Raw genomic sequence first — 25,954 nt, forward strand, 5'->3', positions numbered from 1 at the left:
AAGATCGTGTGATGTGAACGTTAAGAGTCTTGCAATGTGTTTACAAAATGGCGTTTTTGTAAAATGGGCCCCTGGCTCAACTTTTTCCTGACACAAATAATTCTTTTGAAGTTGCCAAGACGGAGGATCGATTAACGACACGTTCTACATTTCTGAAATCTTTTGAAGTAACCCTCGGTGCGGTGTTTTTTTTTTTTGTTGCCCTCGTGCCAACGGACACATTGCTTGGACAAACTGTCCTGGATCGTGTTTAATTAGTTTCACCTGTACCTGAAGGAAAACGCCCCTACAAACAGAGCTTGTTGCTTTGTTTTCACACAGTGCTATTTTGGGCTGAATGCCCTTCAGGGTTGGAAACTTAGAAGTGGAGGATTCAGATGTGGGCATAGAATGCCAGCTAGGAAGAGGCAAATGTAAGACGCTATAGTGTTGCACCAATGGGAAACGTTAGGGAGCAGTTATCGTGACCTATATTTGGCACTATAGGTCAGGGTGTCTCCGTTTCTGCCGCATTGATTCTGACCATTCTTTTACTCAAAAGTCCTTGAACTTTATGGAAATGAAGCGCTTAAGGATTGGAGTATCACTTTAATGCCTCCATTTTTTTCCACAACTTCACTTGTTTCACAGAGTGCTCCTCTCCGCCATTTGACTACCACCAGTTTTCCCTCTCTCTTTCTCACTTTTCCTGCAGTCTCTCTTGCCCTCTCTCCACTCACTCCCTGTCTGTGTGTCTGTCTGTCTGTCCTTGTGCCCAGGTTTTTTGAGTTGGCGTGGTTCCTGTTTGTTTTCAGCCATTTTGGGGACTTGCAGTGCTCGTAACAAACTGCTTAAATGGCGTCCTCTTGCTTGCTTGCTCTCTCACTCTGTCTCCCTCTGCCTCTCCCTCCCTCTCCCTATCGCCGGGCTTTGTGTATATAAAGTAGTGTGTGTGTGTGTGTGTGTGTGTGTGTGTGTGTGTGTGTGTGTGTGTGTGTGTGTGTGTGTGTGTGTGTGCATGTGTGTAGTGTGAGGAAACAACACTTCCAAATAAAAAGAAGATTGGATTTTGTCGGAAAGGCTTGGTTTGGGGTGTACAGAGAGGGGGGATTCACTTGCAGGAAAAGCGACCAAAATCAAGAATTGTCGGTCAGAGGCAAAAAGTGTAGAGAGAGAGAGAGGAGAGAGAAAGCAAAAAAAAAAAAAAGGGGGAGTGAGTGAGAGAGCGAGCAAGTTCGAGTGTGAGAATCGCTCCTGCCCTCTGTCTTCACACACTGCTGCTTGTATGTGTGTGCGCACCGCCTCTCCCTGTGCTCTCTCTCTCTCTCTCTCTCTCTCTCTCTCTCTCGCTCTCTCTCTTTTGCTCTCTCTCATACACACTCAGACGTGCGCATACACAGACCAAGGGAGAGAGAGAGAGGGAGAGGGAGAGAGGGAGTGTGAGGGGAGAGAACACATCGCAGCAGAGATGCAGCAGGAGGTTTTCCGAGGTACGTTCTCTTGTATGCTTGCCTTCCTGAGAGACAGCCAGAGAGAAAAAGAGAGGAAGAGAGGCTGAATTCTGTTGTTTTCCTGCTTGTTTTTTTTCTGCTTCACTCGGCTGCTGTGGCGGTGCTTGCTCTGCGCGTGAAGAGGAGGAAAAGGTTTTTATTTTACTGTGCGTGTGTTGGGGCGTGAGCAGCGGTGGGTGTGCATATTTATGCAGCGTGTTTGTGGAAGCGTATTTATGTGTGTCTGTGCAAGTACTGTCTGTGTGTGTGTGTTGTGTGTGCGTGTGTGTGTTTGTGTGTGTGTGTGTGTGTGTGCGTGTGTGTGTGTTTGCCAGTAAAAGGCCTCGTCTCCCTCATCCTCCCCTCTGTTGCTGGCGCACCACGCAGTTCTTTTTCAAGAGCGATGACTCGTTTTGAGATTGTGATGAAACTTTTAATTTATCTAAGCCTCCTGCTTCTCTTTGGTTCACCGCAGACGGGTGGGGGTGTGTGGGGGGGGGGGGGTGTGGGGGGGTAGGTCAGCACATGTCAGAACAGATGTTAGCTTTGTTGATGGGGTCTTAACATGGTGGGCCCAGTCCCCCATACTGCCCATGATCTAACCACCAGCGTGAGATGAAGTGTTCTAGAAAAAAAAAAAAAAAAAAAAAAAAAACTGGCATGTAGGCGACAGTAAACATCTCCAGTTCCACCGACCGGTTCTGTCTTTTTTATTTCGGTTTTCGGGCCGCCCCGTTTATCCTCCATTTTCCCAGCCTGTTGTTTTGCAGGAGGTTGTCTTCTTGTAGAGCAGCAGAGGGCATATTCATGTCACAAACACGGTTGTTGCTGCCCCTAACCTTGCTCTTTTTTTCCAAAACAACAGAGCATCTGCTGTCAACTACTTCGCATTCCTGGTTTTCATGGATGCCAAGCCAAGCCCCCTGTGCTCAATGTATGGAACATATGATCCGCACTGCCAGAGGAGTAGAGGTCATAGGTCAGATAATAGGAAGTGTTGTTCCTCGCTGTGGTTTTACTTAGATGTTGTCACAGTGGCGGCGACTTTTTTTTTTTACTTTCTGTCATTTTTCCTTGGGTTATTCGTTCTGGGCTGTTTTTGCCTTTAGGCCTTATTCCGCCACGACATTAAAGGGCAAACATGCAAGACTTGTGAGCTGTAAGATCAAGCTGGTAGGCTTTGTTTGTTTTCATGTCACAAACATAAAGGTTGCGGACGCATTTAGGAAACTGGTGCAGCACTTCATCTTTTCGAGCCTGCAATGTACTTTCAGTTCACGGTCAGCGCTCTGGCTCAGCCTTTGCTAATGCTCCAACGTTTCTTGGTTTATTTGAGACCGACAGCCATAATGGGACTTACACCCCCCTCCCCTTAATAGGGACTCTGTGTGAAATTGAAAATGATTTTGGGGAAATGACTTCAAAAAGGTCACCGGTGTAGTGTTACTGCTCTCCAGGGTAACTTTCTTGGCCTTACTGTTTCCTTATGCCTCCCCAAGACTCTGTTGCAGCGAGCAGAATTATGGGAATTACCTGCTGTGCTGAGGGATAACAGAGCGTGGAGAGTGTGCCGTTTTAGACGTGGGTAGGTCCGCTGGTGCGTGGAGCGGCAATGCGAAAAACACCACGATACGACAGTTTACACGTTGGGGGGGGGGGGGGGGTGATGAAGGGGCATCTAGTCAGTCATGCTGAGGGGGGATCTAAAAGACGAGGAAACCACAAAATGTGAACATAACAGAGACATGTTTGAAGTTACAGCTTCCTCCCCCTCACACCACCACAGCCGCCACTACCACCTCGACTACTCAACTGTTCCCCCGACCCATACCAGCTTCCCTTACCTCCTCCCTCCTTCCTTCCCTCTCTCCATCCCATCTGGCTGGCTCCACCATGCTCTCTTGGCCGGGGGTTGTGGAGAGTTCAGTAGCTGTTCCTGCTAACGATGTTCCCCCACCCACCCACCCACCCACACCCTTATGAGCACACATACACCCTTTTCTTCACAGATCAACTGCTGCTCCAATAGCTGGGCCCCTCTGGCTGCCCCTCACTGGGGAGAAAGCCCAACCGACACCTTCCTCTTCCCTCATGCTCTTTGCCGCTGGCTCACCGGCTGGAACACCGAGGCCCCCCACATTCTGCCTCGCAGACACTCCCCTTAACCTCCTTACCCACACACAAACTCAAAAACACACACATTGACAGGATGACAGCAAATCACTGCTAAATATATAGTTAAAGAGTTTTCCTGGTTTATCCCATTTTTAGTTCTTATTTTCTTAAATTTGACCGTCCCTTCCTTTCTGTAAGATTAACATTGAACTCAACAATCCGCTGCTCAGTTCTGTGAACGCAAAGACATTTTTAAAAGAGGGAAGAAGAGATTCCAAAATTGCAGACTGACTTCTTGGTTTCGATTGGATCAGCAGTACATAAGGGGCCGGTATATTCCTTCAGGTTACCTTTGTGTTGTGCATGAGTTTTCCTTTTCTTGTCAACATTTTTAATGGGGTCACTGTCAGTTTTAAGGCCAAAATAACGGGATTTTGATCATCTCTAAACTGCCGGCTTACCGGACATCCCGCTTCCCATTGCCCTTGCTCCATCGTGTTATGCCTGGTTGACCTCGCTGTGTTCTTTAATCTCAGCTTTTACTCTAGCAGGCCCAATGACCTCTTAAACTATAAAAAGAAGAAACAACTGTTACTCATCAGGAATTCTTCTCTATTTTTGAGTTTGCTGTTTTTGAGTTTAGAGATGACTTCACCATTTCAGCGGTGTGTTATTTAAGAAGTTTTAGAGAGGCCTAGAAAAAAAGTTGTTTACATTTATAGTAAAATACAAAAAAAGTATAAAAATGTTTGAATCTTCAGTTCGAGTGTGGGGTTTTGGTTCGTTCTTTTCCCTTGTTGTGCCATCTAATTGCAATGTGAACACGCATCCAAAAACAATCAATAAAAATAATTTTGAAAGTTAAAAAAATAAATAATTGTAGCGTAATTGAATTATTAAGATGTTATATCTTTACTTAACCTCGGATTTAAGAAGGGGCACCACTTCCTGTTAAAGGAAGAAAATAACTTTAATCGTATAAGTTAATTAATTAATCAGTCAGTTTCATATCTTGAAAGAAGTAAGTTCTGGAAATGTTAAACAAGAAAACACACAGACAAAGTCCTGAATTTTATGTGTAAAATTCAATATAAAAAGGGGTAAACAATAATGTATAGATGAAATAGATAAAGAATATGATTATTATGATCAGGATAACGCAAATATAATGTATGGTGACATTATATATTTAGTAATGAGATAAGACGCGGTATTGTTTGAATGACTTGAAAATGGTCAAAAAGAAAAAGTTGATAAAGGAATTTTGGGATTCTATTTGGATTTAAAGGAGAGCTCTGAATAGACACGACTCAAGACTCAATCTTCCAACACCCCTTGCAACCAGCAGTCTTACTGTGAGATGTGTTTAATTAAACTCCTCCGGCTGGTCCCGCGTTTCAGTCTCTGGCAAGCGGTTCTTTTCAGGCCCAGAGAGGTCCACGGGCCAGATTAGATGCCTTGACACCTTGGTCGGAGTATGCAGCTGGGATGGAGATTGTACGTTGGTTAAAGCTGTCGTCTCAGAAGCTCCAAGAGGATCCAACAGGAAAAAAATTATTAAAGAGTCTTTTGATACGTCGATTTCCAATTCAGATTAACCAGATGGCCATCTTCATGAATCCAAACTAAGGAATTGGCGTTCAAAATTGAAGAGCAAAGACTCTGGAGAAGAAAGTTCAAAAACCTTTGCTTGAGCCAGAAAGAATTGACGGCACAAACTTAAAAGAAATGATTCGGACCGAAGTCCGAAGAGAAGAGAGCAAGAGCTGAAGCTCTAAACTTCACAAACCAAAAACTAAGAAGAACCCAAAGATCTGAGCTCAGTGTGAACTTTTATCTGCTGGCTGAGAGGAGGCTGGTCTGCAGGCAAAGAGGGGTGCCGCCCACAGGTGACTACCATTCTGACCGGAGGACAATTGTTTAAACTAAACCGAGTTTACTCAATAAGATTAAGAATAAGAATCTAAACATATATACGTCACCATACATTCATTTCGATATTATTTCTATCAGATCCACGTTGATGTAGGTTCATGTCATATATTTAGACAAACATCTCTTTCGGATTCATGCTGAGATGAAAATCACACCATCTGGGAACATCCTCAGTTAATCCCAGCCTGTAGGTGAACAAAAACATGTTATACAGTCAGCATTCTTAATAAGACATATTAATAAATTAGGAAAAGAAATTGGTGTCTTTAAATAACACCTTCTATAGCTAATATCGAAGAGTGAACACGTCTAAATGTATAATAGCACTCCACATCAAATTCCTATTAAACATAATATAACTCTTATTGCTGTTCTGAAGATCAGATTTTGAGTTTAAAAAGATGATTATGATGCATTCAATGTGACAATTACAAATATCTAGATGAAGAAAGACATAAATGTTCATTTGATGCAGAATTCAACGCAGTCCTTCAACAGATGGTAAATTTTACGACTGGTTTCGGTCACAGTTCATGTCTTTTGGGTCAATTCGTAGATAGCAGAGTGTTCTGGTTCTGCTCGGTTGTTTATTCCAGGTGTTGCAAAAGTTCATAATATCCTGTCTGAGAGGGAGACTTAAGTCATTGATCAGTTCCTTTGTTCCTTGGTAAAAGTAATGTTAATCCACAGTCCTGAGTCCTGCAGGAAGAGAGGTTGTAAACGTGTCTGCTGATAACGGCTACATAATAATAAAAAATGTTTGAATCTCAAGTTTAAGAATCATTGAACCACATGGCTTTGAAGAGTTTAGTTTTTGATGTTCATAATTTCACAGATGTTTGAATAGATTTTAGAGGGATGTGGGAAAAAGAAAAGAAAACAACTAATTCAATCTTAGCAGTGTTTTATCTTTCAGCACAAGTCCCACATTCAGTGTGGATTAACAGATTGCCTAACGGCTGGTTCAAGGCCTTCTGCTGGCGTACTAGCCAAACTCTTCTGCCGTCCTGCCTTATGTTATGCAAGGCCACTTTAGCACTAATGCTCCTCGTGACTGATTTTCCGTTTGATAGTTAGTGGCTTCAAACTAACGGTTTCCAAGGACATAAAGTCATTCATGTTTTTCAGAAAGGAGTGGCAAAATATCTCAGAGTCAAACTGTAAAAGTTCTGTTGTTTTTGAATCGGCCCCAAAATGTTAGCAGTTAGGTTTGAGTTTAAAGTCGAACGTGGGAGACTTATTTACAAGTTTTTAATGATTTCAAAAGCAATGTAAAGATTGAAGTTCCAATGAACAAACATTATTTGCCTTAAATTTGTACAGTGATATGGACTTAAATTCAAAAAGAGCATGGCTTAAAGTATGCTTCTTTCCCCTCTGCCTGTCAGTGAAGGGGCCTTTGCCACAATCTCAAAGCCAATGTCTGTGTTATGATGTGCATTATGTTTACGTAAGTCAACTTTGCAATTTGTCCTGCACCAGCTGAGAACCTGTTCATGCTTTGCGGTTTTGTAGTGCCACAAGCATAAATAGAGGAACACAGGCTGAACAACTTGTTTGTTTGCACAGAACATCCTGTTGCAGAGAGGTGTGGAAAATGAGTTTATTTTGATTCTTCTTCGGGGTCCTTGACACATTTATTTTTTTGAGTGTGCCTATGATTTACATAAGACGAGATGTGCGTTTTTATGTGCAGCCACTGACGTGCACTAGTGAGAAGGGTCTTTCTGCGTGTTACATGCATTTGTGAATGCAGTTCTGTGTGTCTTCGTGAATCAAGCACATTGAAAGCATGTTTAAAGCTGTCTGTCAAAGTCAGACAGCGTGTCGTGCCTGCTCTGCTTGTGCAGCGGCTGCATGCGTCACAGGGAGATAAAGAAAAGAGCGAGGGGGCGTCATACGCATTTTTCTGTCTATGGCGAGAGCATCAGATGAGGTGGTGAAATTTTTAGCCTAAGCGCTTTCTCAGTGTGTCCACCCACTTGTAGCATGCTGCCGCTTCCCATAAGGGATTTCCTGCACATCGTCTATTGCTCTGCAAATGTGGCTGACAATGAAGGCCTGATTTAATACGGGGCTTAGATATACATCAAGCCTGTGGAGACAGAATTGTGCATCATTGGACAACCATGAATTGGTTGGAGGTGCAACAAAAATCATGTGCCACTGCTTGCACTAAGTACCAGTACGTCATCAGGAAAGCGGCCTGTTTCCATTTGTGTTGATAATACTTCAATCCACCTGTACCCTCTGTTTCACTGCAGAGTTGCACTCAGTTTCACCTTTTGGTTTTAAATGTCATTCACAAATTGGCCAATCCGTGTCAAAGTTCTTTGTTTTTATCCGTCTGTCCAGCCTGTTGGCACTTCTGAGTGTATGTACAGTGCTGTTTACATGTTTGTTTGTGTGAGTGCATGATTATATGTTTCTGGTGTTGTGTGTGGCAGTGTTTGTCCTGGCCTCTGTCTGTCATAGTGCAGTTTTTTTTTTTTCTGACAGTTCCGGTTCACCCCCCCGAACTCCTCGCCCCTTGTCTTCTCTCCTTCTCTGTCTCTTGCTCTCTCCCTCTAACCCTCAGTTTCTTCCTCTCTCCCTTTTTCTATCACCCTTCCACTCTCCCTCATCCTCACCCTCTCCCTCCTCTTCCCTCTGCAATAACAGTGCTGACCTAGTTTCTGCCTGTTCAGGGCTGCCTGTGGAATTTTACAGCGGCCTGCCTTCCTGGCTGCTTTGCGGCTTGAAAACGCAGGCAGAAAAGCATGACTGAGGGTTTTTGCTGCTGGTCGCATCATAATGGCCTTAGACTGTCTCTGTTCTTCTCGTAAATCCACGGCCCAAAACAAATGGACCCATTTTAAACAAGAACTAACAGCATGTTGCTTATAACATGTGAATCTGCAGTTGTCTTATGTATAGAGAAATTGCAGCAGGACTGCAACAACCACCATGGCAGTCAAATTAGAATGGAAATGAGAATAGCCTGTCGCTCATCTCCTACAGCTTAGCTGAGATTGTACCGGATGCAGAGGGCGGAAAAACACCCCTTCTCTGTGCACATGCATGCTATCTCACTCTCTTCTCCTCTTCCCCTCTTTTCTACCCTGCTGGCTTTGCCTTCACAAATAAATGGTTAGAGTCATGCCTGGCTAATACTGCCAGGAATGGCTAACGAGGTTTCTGCTCAAGTAGCCAGACAGTTAGACTATTTTTTTATGTGCGTTTGGGCCATAGATCAAAGTCAACTCTCTGTTATCAGAAAATCTTGGTTAAGTCTGAAAGTTTCTCCAATTTTGCATTTTGCATTTTGTCACTGCAGAGGGATGGATCAATGGAATGCCTTTCTAAAACTTTGGTTATGGCATGCTGAAATCTAAACCAGCACTTCTGCAGATTCATTCCTTCCTCTCACCCTCTCCCTCCGCTCACTCACCAGTCCTGGCTGAGCTGTTGGAGTTCAGCATTGCTGGGGCATTTCGTTTTCTTTTCCGTTTCTCAACAGTGTTCCACAAGTAAAGCTTTGAGTGTAATGTTTATTATTTGCTTTGTGTCAATGTGAAAAAAAGTTTTTGTTACATTTGTCCTAGGCTCTTACTAATGCTTGTACGTTCTGTCTGATTTCTCTTTCAGATTTTGAGGGCTGGTCATGGTGTCCGGTGAGAAGGTATGGGACCCCCTCCATACGGGCCTTATTCAGTCACAACTGAGTGATCGACGCCTGGCTGCAGGGCTAACTCCCCTCTGCAACCCCACAAAAACTGCAAATACTGAATCCACGTGGCACCAGAGTGGGCCGTTGCCTTTGTCTTTGCCACCACTGTCATTGGTGTCTGTAGACTCCGGTTACCCACTTCAAGTCTCCTTACCATCGCCCTCACCTCTTAATATATGCGGCTCAAGCAAGATTGAAGGGCTACACAAACCAGTCGACAGTCTAAGGAGTCTTTCTAAGCCTGACGAAGAGGAGGAGGAAGCTGAGCAGCTGGAGATGAAGGGTAAAAGGCATGGAGGCAGGGGAGAGGCCATGATAGAGGACCGGCTGGAGGACATGGCTGATGGACCTAAAAATGCAAAAATCACCTTAAGCTTCCCACTCAGTGCCGCCCCCCTTCCAGCCTCTCTGACATCTTCAGCCCACTGTCGTAGCTCTTCCTCGTCCTCCCCTTCACCCCATCGAAGAAGGCCATCCTCCAAGAGCTCAGATGAGGGGTCCCTCTGGAAACTGGATGCTACCATGGATGTAAAACACAGACCTTTTAAGCCCCAGAGGCATGATAGATCTCCGTCCTCTTCCCCATCCTCGTCCTCGTCTCCCATGATCGCCCATGCACCTATGAGGAAGGACATAAAGTCTCCTCCTCCTCTCAAGTGCTCCAAACTCAATCCGGATACTCAGTTTCATAGGTCGCCCCCAAGATCTTCCAGTGGGTCTTTAGGTGGCTGTTATGGTGGCGATGGATGGGATGAAAGGCACGGGTTGGCCAATGGCACGGCCTCTCCTTCTCGAACAGCTCAGATCCTCTTCGGTCTGGGCACATCAGCCTATCAGAGAGCAGGGGACACAGAGAGGAGAGAGAAAGTACCAGGAAGACCAGCTGGCAAAGTGGGGAGCCCTCATGTTCCAAGTCTTCACCCACCCACCCTGCACCTCCCTCCTCCTTTACCCCCTCCTCCTCCTCCCCCATCTGAGGGTCTTACTGCACCCCCTCACTCGTCCTCCTATCCCCCCACTGACAGCCTCAAGCCTGAGCTTATTTGCGGGGTGTGCCATCGGCTTTTCAGCTCAGCCTCCTCCCTCACAGTCCACATGCGGCTGCATCGTGGTAGCCGCGCCCTCAGTTGCCGCTACTGTGGTAAAGTTTTCATCCATAGTAAGAGACTGCAATCCCATGAGACATCCTGCAGGGTACCAGGTCTACCCTCCCACAGCCTCGGCCCTCCTTCTCTTACTGTGCAGCCAAAGGAAGAGCCACTGGAAGAGGGTGAGGTGAGAGTGGAGGGGGGAGTGATTATAAGAGAAACAGACATCAGTAAGGTGCGGCCAGGGAAGAAAGCACGGAGCCTCCTGGCTCGTATCCAAGGTGATGATGCAGCAGCTTCAGAGCTACTAGAGGGTGATGAGCACCATTTTGTGAAGGTGGTAGATGGCAATGTCATTTACTTCTGTTCAGTGTGTGAGCGTTCCTACATGACTCTATCCAGCTTGAAGCGTCACTCCAACGTGCACTCGTGGCGCCGCAGATATCCCTGCCATTTCTGTGATAAGGTTTTTGCCCTGGCAGAGTACCGCACAAAACACGAGGTGTGGCACACAGGAGAGAGGCGCTACCAGTGCATCTTCTGCTGGGATGCTTTCGCCACGTACTACAATCTAAAAACACACCAGAAGACAATTCATGGGATTAATCCCAGCCTCATCTCCAGTGAAAAAACAGCTAATGGGGGTTATAAGCAGAAAGCTAATGCCCTCAAGCTCTACCGCCTCCTTCCAATGCGCTCCCAGAAGAGACCCTACAAAACTTACAATGACAGTTTGCACAACGGCCTGCTACTGCCACCATCTGAAACATCCTCCCTCTCCCTACCTGACCTGGGTTGTGCTCTGAGCCCTGAGGACCTACAAAGCCTGGTCAGTGGGGCCCACCATCAGAGTGTAAAGCCTGACCCAGATGCCTCCCCTGATGGAATCCCGGTTTCTGTGACTCCTGAGCACAGTGACCTCTCAGCGCTCACACCCCTCCCCCCAACCCACATGCCCCAAGTTGGAAAACTTGATAACGAGGCCCTAGAGCTAGAGCAGGGGAGGTGCAGTGGCAGCTTCAAAATGTCTAGTAGCAGCAAAACCAAACCTCCCAAGACCAGTAAAGGCATAGGAACGAGCATGCCTTCTGTGATAACATATGGCCATACAAAACCCTCTGTTATTGTTCATGGAACAGCGGTGTCATCCTCCGTCATTGTGCATAGTAATCAGGTCACCTCTGGAAGTGACAAAAGTACAACAAATAGCCCATCCCCTGATACCAGCAACAGTCAGACTTCATACAAGGACAGTCCCAGGCCTATCAAAAAGCAAAGGGACAGTGCAGATCACCACAGAAAGAGGTCAAGGGACAGTTCAGATGCCACAGAGGATCAGTCAAGAGGTAGGGGACAGGATGCAGAGACAGGCAGATTATTTCACAAATCACGCAAGTCACATAGTAAGAGTGACATCTCTAACTCAAAGCAGCTGTCAGCATCTTTAGGCTCACAGGTCAAAGAGGCAGGGCCACTGTGCCAGATAACTGTGCGAATCGGTGAGGAAGCCATAGTAAAGCGCAGCATTTCTGAGACAGACCTTCGGAGAGACAAGAGCCTCTCTCCCCCGAAAAACAAACGAAGTGAAACCTCATCGGTAAAGGAAGCCAAGGAACCACGCCATGCACACTCCCACCACCATAAACACACACACCGCCTCCACCGCAGAGCAAGCCTGGAAGCAGAGGGCGATTTGGAAGAGGGCGATTGTGAGGACGAGGGCAGAAAGAGCAGCTCTAAATCCCCCGATAGGGTGAGAGAGTACTACTTCCGCCAGGAGGTGCGCGAGCAGGATAGTGACCACGATGGAGAGGATGATTTATGGCGGCCTTATTACTCCTACAAACCGAAGAGAAAGGCCCAAGCACACCTACAAAGGGTCAAAAGCTGGCAGAGGAAACTGAAGTTCAAGCGTTCCATCAGGCTCAAGAGGAGGGCAGAGAGGCTCAAGAACTATGTGAATAAAGAGACAGACAAATCCCTAGATGAGGAAGAGGAGGAGGAGGAGGAGACGGAGAAAGTTGAAAAACTCTCAAAAGCTAACAGAGACAAGGTAGAGCGGGACAAGTGTGATTACCTTTCTGCTGGTGTACAGGGCAAAAACAAAGTTACAGAAGAACAAGTTAAGGAGGCCTGTCATGAGACTGCTACAGCTCCCCTTAACTCTCCAAATCCTCCTGTGTCTACCTCAGTGGCTCCATCGGGAATAAAGAGGCGGCCCTGGACTAATGGGAACGCAGCAGAGTGTGGTACATGTGGCCGCTGGTTCTCAAGCCCCAGGAAGAGAGACAAACACGAGCTGAGCCATCTGCTGGAGTTTGTTTGCCTCTTCTGCCGAGCCACTTTCCCCTCGAGGGATAAGTTGGAAGACCACCAGAGAGCCCAGCATCCCAAGCCTACCGAGGCATCCCCTGCGCCCCCTAAAATGGCACTCGGCGAACAAGCGGAAGGGGACGAGGCTAAAGCTGCGCCAGAGGTGGCAAACTATGACGAAGATAAAGGAGGGCAAGTAGGCTTGGTAGGAAGCACTTCAAGTATGGGTCGCCTAAGCAGAAGAGCATTGTCAAGACACACCTGTCCACAGTGTCACAAGGTGTGCAAGACATCTTCCGCACTTACTCGCCATATCAGACGCCATGAGTTAAGCAGTTCCCCCGAGAGAGAAAAGGAAGATAAAGACTTAAAGCCAAAAACAACAGAGACAGAGGTTAACACTGTAAGCAGAGATCCACAGACTGAAACAGAACAGGTACCATGTTCTCTCTCTGTTTCAGTCATCAGCTACTCATCACCAGACCCTCCCAGCACTAGTGACTTATTGGTTTCACAGCAGCATAAAGACCAATTCGGCAAACTGACAAACGAACATCAGTTGTCAGAATCCAGTGACAAACCTGAACTGACAGAGCTCACACATCCTGCCCCAGCGAATGAGCCAGGCCCACCAGTATCAGACCATCCATCAGAAGGCCCAGTTAACCTTACGCCCACCAAACACAGATTCACACCTGCCGCACCCTCCACTGTCCAGAGTGTGCTCGTCATGAACGGACCAGAATGTCTTGACTACCGCACACCCAGCAAAAAGAGCCTAGACAGCCAGATGCACCGAATATCCAGCCCAGCACACATCGTGGCATCCGCCAACACCTCTCCAAATGTGCCCATGACGTCACACACCAGAATAACCACTGCTGCTCCTCCTGTTTCCATGACAACGGCTCTCAGCTCCGAGGGGGGATTCGTGAAACGGGATGGGGTCATTATGGACAGAGAGAGGCAGGGCGGGAGTGGTATATTTTTACATGCAGGCTATGAGGAACCACCTCTGGTCCAAGACCTCAGAGTTCACTCCCTGTCGAGGAGTCCCTCTCCCGACGAAGCGCAGGATCTGACCATGTCTTCTATCTTGGCAAGAGAGAGGGAAATAGAGAGGCAAAGAGAGACAGAGAGGGAGCACGAGAGACTGAAAGAAAGGGAGAGGGACAGAGAAATGGCGAAAGACACAGAAAACGAGATCGAGAGGAGCCAGCAAATGAGTCGAGTTGCACATACACCAGAGGGCCAGATTTCTCTGTTGGTCCCCAAAGAGGAGCCCTTGAGCCCTGTGCCATCACCTCAGCACATCCCCTCTCAGACCACTATGAATGGCCCCTCCTCACACAGGCACACTCCCAAGTCCCCCTGCCGGTCCCCCTCAACTATTGGACGGCTCGCTCAAGCAAACCGCCAGGTTCACGCCAGTTCACAAGGACTGGACAGGCTCACGCTGCCCACTGGAGCAGCTGGTGCCTGTGACCGCCCCTCTGCCCACGCTCTGCTACTCCCCCGAGCCCCGCAGCCACCTGAGCCGAATCACCAGGACACTGTTTCTTCGAGAGATCCCCAGCAGGAGGACAGCACCCCGGTGGGCTACCATGCCCATAATTATCCCCTCCCCCTTATCGTGCCGGATGGCTACCGCTCTGCTAAGAAGCAGGAGGAAAACCTGCTTATGTCCTCATATCCTGTTGGAGCGCTTCCCTTTGGCCCCCTGGGGAAAATGATGGTCCCTAATGGGGGGGACCTTGCTAAGCTGCCGTTTTACCCAGACCCTTACCAGCTGCTCTATGGACCCCAGCTCCTGGCCTACCCATATAACCTGGCCGCTCTTCCTGTGGCTCTGAACATGATGGCCCCTGCAGGGGACAAGGTTGAGCCTCTGCCTTTCCTCCCTGCCATCTTCAACTACGCAGCCACTGCTGGGCCCTACATGGGGGCAGCCCCTCACCCCCTTGTGGCGAATCCCAGCCTCTACAGCAGCAGCAGTGGCAGCAGCAAGAAAAGAGACAGCAGTAGCAGCAAACCCTAGGACACAGAAGCACTATGAGGAATATACTTTGTCGGGGACCGCCTGGACTGTTAAGGATGGGATTGGGAGGGGTACGTGCTCACCGGGTCACTGAGTTCACTTGCAGAGTACTCACTCTCTTTTTAAGAAGACATCAGAGCTAGGCTTACATCAGGAGTTGGATGAAGGGAGAGTTAGGAGGAAAGAGATGGGGGAGAGGGGCCGATATTATAGAGATACGTCACTGCTCCCCACTCTTTACTCCTGCTCACCTTTCTCCACATCTCTTCTGTCTCGCTGTAGTGTGTTGTAGTTCTAGAGCTCGATTAATCTTCCTCTCTGACTCATTATATTATCTATAAGAATAAGGACTGCTAACAGGGTGTGTGTTGTGTGAAAAAAATTAGTTCAGTCTGCTTCCCTTTATAGTCGACACCACATAACGAGGATAACCGCTCTTCAGGGAAGGCTTGTGTGGGCACGGATAAGAAATGAGACAGAAGTGTTCTTATTCTATACGTAGAAGGAAGTTAAGCATCAAGCAACTCAAACCATTTGTTTGCATAACGAATGAGAATGAAGGTGTGTTTTTTTTTGTTTTTTTTTTGCTAAACTGTCCATGGAAGCTAAGAGCACGTATATGCACATGTTTCCAGAGATCTGTGCATGCAGAGTTGGGCTCGAGCAGGTAGGACATTACTGCATCAGTGTGTCAGTAATAAGGCCTGTGTCTGCGAGAGTAGTGTGTGCGTGAATGGACGGATCATTCTGTGTGAGAGGCACACAGCATTCCTACTTTAGTCGGAAGAGAGCTAATTTAGGTCAATGTGTAGAAGTGCATTTAGTAATGATTCCAAATGATTACCAAGTCATCGCTATGGCTGGATGTGAAGTGAGTGCGACAATGAGATCATCTGAGCTTCAAATGTCTCAACTAACTCGGCGTTGACGTTGTGGCTGGACGGCACTGTAGGATCCGTATAGCATTCACCATAGTTTATACTTTTTGTGCACAAAATAGAGAAGTAGTGGTCACTTTATAAAGGGGACACTTGTAGCTGCTTTTGATATGTAGCTGGCCACTGGGTAAGAAATTAAGGCTGGTAGACCATTGCACTTCCATTTTTCATCTCATTTCCTTCACATAAAAAAAATAATAAAAGAATAAAAACTATTCAGCCTTCATCATGCATCGCTTTTTCCTCGTTGATTGCGAGAGGAAAAGGCTTCACTTCCTAAGCCAGGAAAAGACAGTGACAGCAAAGAGGGAAAACTAGGATTCAGGGTAAAGAGTGGTTTTCTGAATAGGAAAAGGAATATATTGGCACAAAAGCGTCTGATGGAAGGACAGAAATGTACTTCAGGAACAACGAGTGTTGTCCTGCTTTCCAACAGAATAGAGATGGAAATAGCCTGAACATGTCCCGCCTCCTGCCCTGTGTCATTTAATAAGACTTAGGAAGGCTGAACTTAGCAGCCAAAGTGGTGGCCGAAAAATCCCCAGTCGCCCTGCTGGGGCCTTTTTGTTACGCGTAATGTTATCTATATATGTTTGTTTTGTTAAACTATGTTGTTGTTTATGTTGTTTAGCCCTCATATCGGGTGGAAATGGCTTCAGTGAAAAAGGGGGGAGTAAACGTAAAAATATGAATGTAAATTTAGTCATGAGGTTAATGAAGTACAGCTGCATTAATGCTAGAGTCGGTTTCAGTTCCGTTTTTTTTTTTTCTGTTTTGACACAAATAACCTGTTAAAGAACCGTATAACGTCTGGTATGCATATATACAGTAGTCCTAGGAACATGTCAGTAATCTTGGGTTCTGTATCCACAAAGCATGAGCAACACTTGCTTCCTAACTGTTTATATTTACTCAGCAAATCTGGCAACGTGCGCACAGCCTTTGTTTTCCTTTTTCAATTTCTGGTCTCTTCATCTTCCATATCTCTGTTTTTCTGTTTTTTTGTTGTTGTTTTTTTTTTTTTTCGAGTTCATTTTAGGGCCACAGGCTGGATTAACTCCATGAAACTAGCTGCCACATGTATGCCTCACAGTCACTTTCAAGGACCTTTTTTTATTCTCCCTCTTCCTTCACTTGCACACTTCACCACCTGTGGACGAAGTACATATGTTTCAGTGTGTGTGTGTGTGTGTGTGTGTGTGTGTGTGTGTGATGGTACTGGAGCGCCTTTTAGTTCGGGTAGGAGTGTTGAAACACAGCGTGACCAACTGAAGGGGCACACAAGCATCCCCATGGGTGTGGTTACAAGCCTTTTTGCGCATAGGCGTTTGTGTTTTGTGTATGAGACTGAGTGACTGCTTGAAGAAGAAAACCAAAATACTGTAAATCTGCCTAAGCAGCAAATCCCTTGGCAGTATATGGGCCACCTGTTCTTTTTTTTTTTTTGTTCTTTGACACTTTTCTGTGGGTTAGTTTCAATGTAAAAAAAAGCCTTGCTGTCTCCAATACAATATCTCAAGCCATTCCTATCGATGGACATGTTTGTGTTGATGGACCATTTCTTATGCCATAGTTTGCCATCACTGTTATCATACAGACCAAAAGCATGCAAATCAACGTATTGTAGTGACTGGACTGGAATCTGGTGGTAATATACAACTATTTACTGTATGTTTTAGTTTAAATGAATGTGCCTCTGCTTTGATATTTAAAAAACTATCTATAGTAAGAAGTGGATCTGCCAGATTTCAACTGTTAAAGGTGCCTTGGTATGGCATAAGAAATTTGAATAGTAAGTAAACATTTTCTTTAGAAACGACGCTCAAACTTGGAGATAGATTTCATGGCTTTATTTGCTGTGAAGCCGTTCATAGATGTTAGGGGTATGGCTAAACTGTTTTTGGTATTGTGTACATGTCTAGGGTAATACTGTGCCATATAGAGCCCACACCAATATGTTCATGTTATTTTTAAAAGATGTTTTAATGTTGCCTGATGACTTTGTCTTTAGATTTGATACAAAGGCTTGTAGCCACAGCTCTCCCAAAGTCTGTAGTCTCCTTTTCTTCTTCTCTCTCCCCTCGTTTCTGTCTCCCTTTCTTTCTCTTTGCTGCAATCAAACAAAATAAAGTATTAACCTGATGACCCAATGAATTCAGCTTTAGTCTGCTCTTATGTCTGTTTGAAGTGAAAGTATTTTAAACTGCAAGTACAATTCCTAATGTGGACCGTGTGCCTAAAATTGGTGGCTGTTTAGTTTCTACAGTCTATTCTGAGTCCAAAGAAAAGTGGGTTGCACTTTACGCATCTTTTAAGCACACGATCCAAGTTTAATGACAGTGCATTTATTTTTTGATTCATGATTTCCTATGTTTTTTTAACAGCTGGATCAGTTTTTGGTTTAAAGTTATTGATTTCATGGTGTCTAATTCAAGTAAAATCAACCACAGCGCCCTGTTATGCTTCTCTTAAACTATCGAAATAAAGTGCACTGAAAGTTGCTTCCTGACGTGTAAACCAGAGGCTGATTACATCTCCCTCCTGGCCTTGAATGAGCACTCTCCGGCTAGTGACGCTCAGTGGTGTAAACAGAAACAGTCAGCCTGATGACTCACCCGTCTTTGCTTTGCAAAAATAGCATGTCAGAGATGAATTACTTCTGACAAAATTGAATATGAATGAAAAGAATGCAGAAGTGAATACATTTCACAAATCATCTATCGTGACAAGTCACGATTGAAAAAAAAAGGCATTTAGGTCCTCAGGCATGATTGTTTTTCTTAAAGCCACAGCGCTCTCTTGCCAATAATAAATTCAGTGTTTTATGTGTAGTGAAGAGCTGAAATGGTTTACCTCAATGGATCTTTCTAACAGCCGACATTTTGTATTGTCTCAGTAGAAAAAGCACAGGCGCTGCTAATAACATTAACTATGGCTCTGTGCTGTGGCCGTAAGCTATGATTAGAATACGCAATACCAGGACTATGGATGAATAAGGAAAACTAAACACAGTGTGGGAGACAGGGCCCCGTCACTCTTGCAGATTGTTCAGTGGCACACATAGACTGCATACACCTTACATACATGTGACCTTATTAAGGTGACAGTATGGGCTCACATCAATGTATCTCTATCCTGATTGACATGCTGCTGTAATGGTGACCTGAATTAACCTCAGGGTACACCCTAGCATCCCTACTTTATCGTCCAATTCTAAAAATGTTACCAAACTAACAAGTTACTGCACTGGATACATCTTTAAACTGTAGCTGTAACTGTAGAAACTAACCAGGAAAATGTTAACTGAGTGAATAAATCAATTAGGAAGAAGGGCCTTTTTCCAATCGTATTAGAATCTGACTTCCTTTTGCAACTAGCTCAATCTCCCTCTAGTGGCCATCAAGGAGAATGCAGTTTTAAGGCACTTCCACATTGGCCTCCCCTTCACCCATGCAGATATAGTGAGATATTATTTTTGACAGGTGTGCATCATGTTACAGACCCGGAAAGTTGTTACACAGTTTGACCGCTGTGCGTAAATTGGTGTATTGAACATACTGGGGCCTCACAAGGACAACACCTCCCCAGCTAAATGGAACGCAGGCATTGGTAATGTTCCAGTTTACTCTTGAGCTTTTCTTACTATGGCATCAAGATCAGCTGTGCGTCAGACTTTCAGTACACTAACTGTTTTGGTGTTATTTGGCCTTCATGATCAGTACTCATCAACTGGCTAACAGGTTGTTTACTTTGTGGGTGGCACTTTTCCCAAGTATTACAGGGGATATCAGTGAATTCCTAGAACAAAGGAGGAACAGAAAACATTCGGGACTTGAAGCACTGCCCCCAACTCATCTCCCTCTCTGTCCTCATCACTCTTCAACGCAAACACAAACACACACATTGAATCAAAGCCAGCGGTGGTGAACCAGGGTTCCTGTGTAATGGGTAAACACAAATCAGTGGTCTGACTAAGGTCGCTCACCCTGCCTGAGGTTGTGTCCTCTCATGATTCACCAAGGCAGGAGCTGTTGACAGACTGATGGAAATGTACATTTTTATCTATTTATTTAAAATTGGAACGACTCCTTTAACGTCCATAACTGCTTTATGAGCCTTTTAATCTATATGTTGTTTCTTTTATTTTTCGTTGTTTTCCTGCTGCTCTTGTCTCTGTATAGTCCCATCCACAGAGCCGTGAAGCACAACCTACAGGGGGGTCGATAACCTGCGCTCACCGTGCTATATTTGAACCTCTGGACCCCAGGACAGTTTGGTAGCACACCAACGCTTTACAGTCTTTCTCGTCCTGACGCCCACACCTCAGGGTGGAGTCTGAGACCAACCAAAGTGCTCGGGACACTGCAGACGGGGAGGCCTGGCTGGCTGAATGCACTGAAGGATGGCCGTGCCTTGGAAAGTAATAGCAGGTGGACTGCTACTCGCTTTGCTGGGATGGGGAGCCGAGGGTCAGGGATACAGACCGGGTAAGGTATGTTCACCTGCAAAGCCTTAATAACAAAGCCTTGGATGGGTAGTTCAGTCAGGAGTGTTTGTATCCATACACATAATAGAGAACATTTCAGGAGAGAGAAAACAATGTAAAGATCAGAAAATCAGAATGAACTTTATTGTCACAATACAAAGGAAAAGATGAGTATTTCACCTCTTCTAAAATGAAGGCATACCCATTATAATGTCTTGAGTTTCAGAAAAGTTGAAGGAATGACAGAGTTTTTCCTCAATGTTAAGTCAGGAACAGATCCCTAAACAGTTGGGAATCTGTCTTAGCCTCTTGAATAGTTTTTAAAGATTGCAGTAGGCATATATATAATTTTTAAACAGTCTCTGTTACTCTCATGTTTTCTGGGCTCTAAATGATGGAATATAGACACAGCGTGGGTGTAATATCGAAACACACCTGCGTCAACTAGTGTGCAGTTCAGGTGCCAGATGAAGAGTGGTTACTCAGCATGCTCTTCTGAAAATTAGACTTAGAACTTTGTTCTGTTTGTGTGAGGACGAATAATCTCAAAAACACCCCCAGATGTTTTTTGAGTTCTTACCCTTTTTTTTGTGATTGTCTTTTCAACATACCCATCGCTTGATGCCAACTGTCCCTTATGTCACCAACTCCACGTTGATTTTTCTCTTTATTATCATTTGAGAATTAGTTAAGTTGCATATACTTTTTTTTTTAGATACATATATTGAATAAAGCTATGTCCATTATAAATGATGTCAAACCACTAACCGATCCACATATCTGACAATAAAACACAAGAGCCAGTGTTTAGTGAATATGATTTGTTTAGAGGAAAGAGATGTAATGAGTCATTGTTAAATGAGAACATTGTGAACACTGTGTCTTCTAAAAAAAGGTATCAGGCAGCGCAATCCTCTATCTGGGCCAGGAGAGAGACATCTGGAGGCCGCTGATCCACACAACAGTCAACCTCAGTGAGATCACCAGGTACGTCAGCAGGAGGAAACCATTGCATCGTGTCGGCTGCATATCAGCTGCTCACTGAATTTCAAACAGAAAATCAGACTTAAAAGGGTCTTGCATATTTGAGGATTGTTTATACATGCCCTGTATTTCTAATCACATGTATCATATATAAGCACTTCATTATACTGGCTTTTTTTTAACTGTTGTCCCCTCTGAGATTTTCATGCAACCCAAGAAAAAGTAATGGGGAAAAACAGATAAATCATTTTTTCCTCTATCAACCTCCGTCCCTTGAATCAAAAACTGTTTTTTTTCTGTTTTTCTAATATTACAGTATCAAATCATCCTTTCAATTAAGGACGTTTGATGCAGAAGGTGCAATTTTCTACGGAGACACAAAAAATGGGCAGGACTGGTTTATCTTAGCCCTAAAGGACGGGATACCTCTGATGCAAATCAGCAAAGAAGAGATGCTTGTCAGTGTGATGGGCGGACCCAAGCTTAATGATGGAAAATGGCACACAGTGAGTGTCCAGTGAAGTTTTGAAGTATATGTGAATGGAGTTACAAATACTTGAAATATAACTGATTTCAGAATTAGTTTTTATTTTGCCCTAGAAACTCTTAAATGTGTTAAATGTAAGGCTAACCCATAGATTAATTGGCTTCTTAAAGTGTCATAATCGTAAGAATTATCATTAGTATTAGCATACTAGACATAATGTTTCGTATTCCAAATTGGTCACAACACAATGTGTTACAATGCAGCAACTGTTAATCTAACTTCTTCTTGTGCCCATGGTGCCACCTAGCTGGAGGTGAGCAATCAAGGGAAGTTTGTGGTTCTAGAGGTGGACGGCTCCAATGGGCTGGTGGTAGGCATGCAGCAAAAAAAGAATGAGAAGCCTCTTACAGGTGAACTCCGACTGGCCGTGGGCGGGCTCCTGATCGACAGGGGAGAGTTGTTTGTTCAGGTATAGTGTGTCACTTTATCTTTGAACACTGAAATGTGTCCAATTGATCTTGTTAAATGTTTTTTAAAGTTTGTTAAAGACATTTGGTGATTTTTTTGTCTTCTTTCCATCAACATACATCTACAGCATTTATTGTATTGCATCTTATGTGCAAAAAGTGTGGTATGGTGTATGGTATAGTATGGTATGGTATGGTATAGTATGGTATAGTATGGTATGGTATGGTATGGTATGGTATAGTATGGTATGGTATGGTATGGTATGGTATAGTATGGTATGGTATGGTATAGTATGGTGTGGTGTGGTATGGTATGGTATGGTATGGTATAGTATGGTATAGTATGGTATAGTATGGTATGGTATGGTATGGTATGGTATGGTATAGTATGGTATGGTGTGGTGTGGTGTGGTATGGTATGGTATGGTATGGTATGGTATAGTATGGTATGGTATGGTATGGTATGGTATGGTATAGTATGGTATGGTGTGGTATAGTATGGCATAGTATGGTGTGGTGTGGTATAGTATGGTATAGTATGGTATGGTGTGGTATGGTATGGTGTGGTATAGTATGGTATGGTATGGTGTGGTATGGTATGGTTTGTATAGTATGGTATGGTATGGTATGGTTTGTATAGTATGGTATAGTATGGTATGTATGGTATGGTATTGTATGGTGTGGTATAGTATTGTATGGTATGGTATGGTATGGTGTGGTATGGTGTGGTATGGTATAGTATGGTATGGTGTGGTATAGTATGGTATGGTATAGTATGGTATGGTATAGTATGGTATGGTGTGGTATGGTATGGTGTGGTATTGTATGGTATGGTGTGGTATAGTATGGTATGGTATGGTATGGTGTGGTATTGTATGGTATGGTATGGTATAGTATGGTATGGTATAGTATGGTATGGTATGGTATGGTATGGTTTGTATAGTATGGTATAGTATGGTATGTATGGTATGGTATTGTATGGTGTGGTATAGTATTGTATGGTATGGTATGGTATGGTGTGGTATGGTGTGGTATGGTATAGTATGGTATGGTGTGGTATAGTATGGTATGGTATAGTATGGTATGGTATGGTGTGGTATGGTATGGTATGGTATGGTATGGTATGGTATGGTGTGGTATGGTATGGTATGGTATGGTATGGTATGGTGTGGTGTGGTATGGTATGGTATGGTATGGTGTGGTGTGGTATGGTGTGGTGTGGTATGGTATGGTATGGTATGGTATGGTGTGGTGTGGTATGGTGTGGTATGGTATGGTGTGGTGTGGTATGGTATGGTGTGGTATGGTATGGTATGGTATGGTATGGTATGGTATGGTATGGTGTGGTATGGTATGGTATGGTGTGGTATGGTATGGTGTGGTATGGTATGGTATGGTGTGGTATGGTATGGTATGGTATGGTATGGTATAGTATGGTATGGTGTGGTGTGGTATGGTATGGTATGGTATGGTATGGTATGGTGTGGTATGGTATGGTATGGTATGGTATGGTGTGGTATAGTATGGTGTGGTATGGTATGGTATGGTGTGGTATGGTATGGTATGGTATGGTACGGTATGGTATGGTATGGTGTGGTGTGGTATGGTATGGTGTGGTGTGGTATGGTGTGGTGTGGTATGGTATGGTATGGTATGGTGTGGTATGGTATGGTATGGTGTGGTATGGTATGGTATGGTGTGGTATGGTATGGTATGGTGTGGTATGGTATGGTATGGTGTGGTATGGTGTGGTATGGTATGGTATGGTATGGTGTGGTATGGTATGGTGTGGTATGGGATCAAGACATATAGTATGGTCTCATATATGTGCCTTATAGTATTTTGTGTCATATTTAATCAAATCTATTGTATCGTATCATATTGTGCAATATCCTTACATAATTTCATGACATGATATCACAACGTTTAGATTAAAATCTTACCCCTCTTCTTGAAACAATAAAAAATCAAACTGAAGATACATTGCTTTCAATGTTTATGTTTTAACCATCCTACAGTATAGAGGTGCTTTCTATAAACTCTTTGCATATCAATACAATTTAACTAACTCAATCCGCTGATCAAGACTGGTTAGTTTCAAAGCACTGATTTAGGACCTTAAATTGGGATTGTTTTGTGTTGCATTGCATTCTGGTTAATTGAGGCTTTAGTAAGCCTGCCTCTTCTGTGGTGGATGTCTACATTTACAAATGTTGAATGTCAATACAACATTATCTTGCATGTCAACATTTAGTCAGCTATTCTTAGTAAGAAAATAGATAGTGGGGTAAAGTGCAGGTAACAGTACAATACAAACAGCCCTGTCATGACACGGGGTGTCTATGTCCACTTAAGATTGCCATAGAAATCTTGAATATTTCTGTCCTAGTCTCATGCTCCTGCTGTTCCACACACTTTTTTACGTACAGTTCATTCCAATAAATACATTTTTTGCTACAGTTCGAGCCCCAGATGGATGGCTGTGTGCGGGAAGGCAGCTGGCTGAACCTCAGTGTTCCCTGGGAGGCAGAGGCAGGGGAGCTCTGGCCTTGTTACCAACATATCCAGCCTGGCAGCTATTTCCCTGGCACTGGATTTGCCATTTTTAATACCTCAGGTGGAACATTGTGCTTGACAATTCAAGATTTCAGAGAATGTTTTAAACAATTATGCATCATTTTTATTTGTATTTTGTTGTTATGTGTATATGTTATTTTGTTTCCTCCACAGATTTCCCCATCATGGAAGGTGATGGGGTTAAACTTGAGATAAAGGGAGATTTCAGTAAGATGGATGGGACCATTTTTAGCATCAAGGCTCCTGGGCAACCACTCATGTTCGCTTTAGTTGCCAGTAATAACACAAAGGTATGCACAAAGACTAAACATTAGTCCAACTGAATCCCTTCCAGCATCTGTATAAAGTTTCTCATGGATAACTAAGGAAGATCAATATCATTATTTCCCATTGAGTTAAGGGAATTTCTTTCTTCTCTTTTTCTCTTAAATCTGCAGGAGATTACACTCAATTTCGGCTCAGATAGCTTCAATATGAAAGACACCTTCAAGAATCTGGCGATAATCATTCAGATGGACTTAATTCAAGTGATTCAAGATGGGGATGAATTAAAGACAACCAGGTTCCCCATCAGTCCGACAGGCCAACAGGACTATCTGATCTCATGGAGGGAGGGTCATCTTGCCTTTGGTGGGCTCTTAGGTGAGATGAAACACTCATTATGTGCAGTGTGTGTGTTCAAATCTACAGTCCTTAAAATGGTAATAACAACATTTAAACCATGGACAATGCAAGAAAAAACTCCAGTTGCAATACATCCAAACAGAAAACCAATAATAGATGTCAAATATGGAGGCTGGTGGTTTCTCGTGTTTTTTTCTTACTCTTTTTTCCTTTGTCAGGTGAGGGTGAGGGTAACGTTGGCTCCCAGTTTCTGACAGGCTGTCTGGAGAAGATCCAGGTTCAGGGGAGGGATTTGGACCTGGATTTAGCTGTCAAACACATGTCAATCTCCTCTCACAGCTGTCCAGCATAAACCACAAGAAGTATGCATCAGTAATACATGAACAATGTTTTTTATTGGATGCCTTTGGGTAATAAAGCCATTAAAATATAATGTGTACAAATGGCAAAACCGTCACAATATCACTGTACAAAGCAACATTATACCCTAATAGCAATATATTTTCTTTTATGATGATCGCCATTCTGTATTTAAAAGTGGTGTTTCTACTAAAAATCTGATGAGTTCACTCTAAAATGTTCAAATGTTTTGCTGTAATTAAGAAGTCTAACACATTTTAGAGATTTATGTGTTGTGACCGAGGTGCATGTATGTTTATGAATTAAAAATATAATTCCTATTAAAGTGGTATTCATTTTACTGCTTGATTGGTGCGGCTTGATG

The 25,954-nt window shown here is 44.1% G+C and overlaps 2 protein-coding genes across 3 annotated transcripts; both read left to right on the plus strand.

Moving 5' to 3' along the window:
* Nucleotides 1–1,264: 1,264 nt before the first annotated feature.
* On the plus strand, nt 1,265–17,759 carry zbtb4 (zinc finger and BTB domain containing 4). Of its 2 annotated transcripts, none has more exons than XM_065950377.1 (2): nt 1,265–1,622; nt 9,147–17,759. In XM_065950377.1, the coding sequence occupies exon 2, from the start codon at nt 9,163–9,165 to the stop codon at nt 14,665–14,667; it is 5,505 nt and encodes a 1,834-aa protein (XP_065806449.1). In that variant the 5' UTR covers nt 1,265–1,622; nt 9,147–9,162; the 3' UTR covers nt 14,668–17,759. The 2 variants fall into 2 exon arrangements, with proteins under 2 accessions (XP_065806449.1, XP_020484849.2); XM_020629193.3 differs by having other exon boundaries at nt 1,265–1,469.
* Nucleotides 17,760–18,425: 666 nt separating this feature from the next.
* shbg (sex hormone-binding globulin) lies at nt 18,426–25,915 on the plus strand. Its single transcript, XM_020629196.3, has 8 exons — nt 18,426–20,097; nt 20,987–21,078; nt 21,392–21,581; nt 21,870–22,031; nt 24,490–24,646; nt 24,760–24,896; nt 25,044–25,248; nt 25,449–25,915. Exons 1-8 carry the CDS (start codon nt 20,008–20,010, stop codon nt 25,580–25,582), a joined length of 1,167 nt encoding a protein of 388 aa, XP_020484852.2. The 5' UTR covers nt 18,426–20,007; the 3' UTR covers nt 25,583–25,915.
* Nucleotides 25,916–25,954: the final 39 nt, after the last annotated feature.

Source organism: Labrus bergylta, chromosome 22, assembly GCF_963930695.1.
Source record: "Labrus bergylta chromosome 22, fLabBer1.1, whole genome shotgun sequence".
Taxonomy (NCBI): Eukaryota; Metazoa; Chordata; class Actinopteri; order Labriformes; family Labridae; genus Labrus; species Labrus bergylta.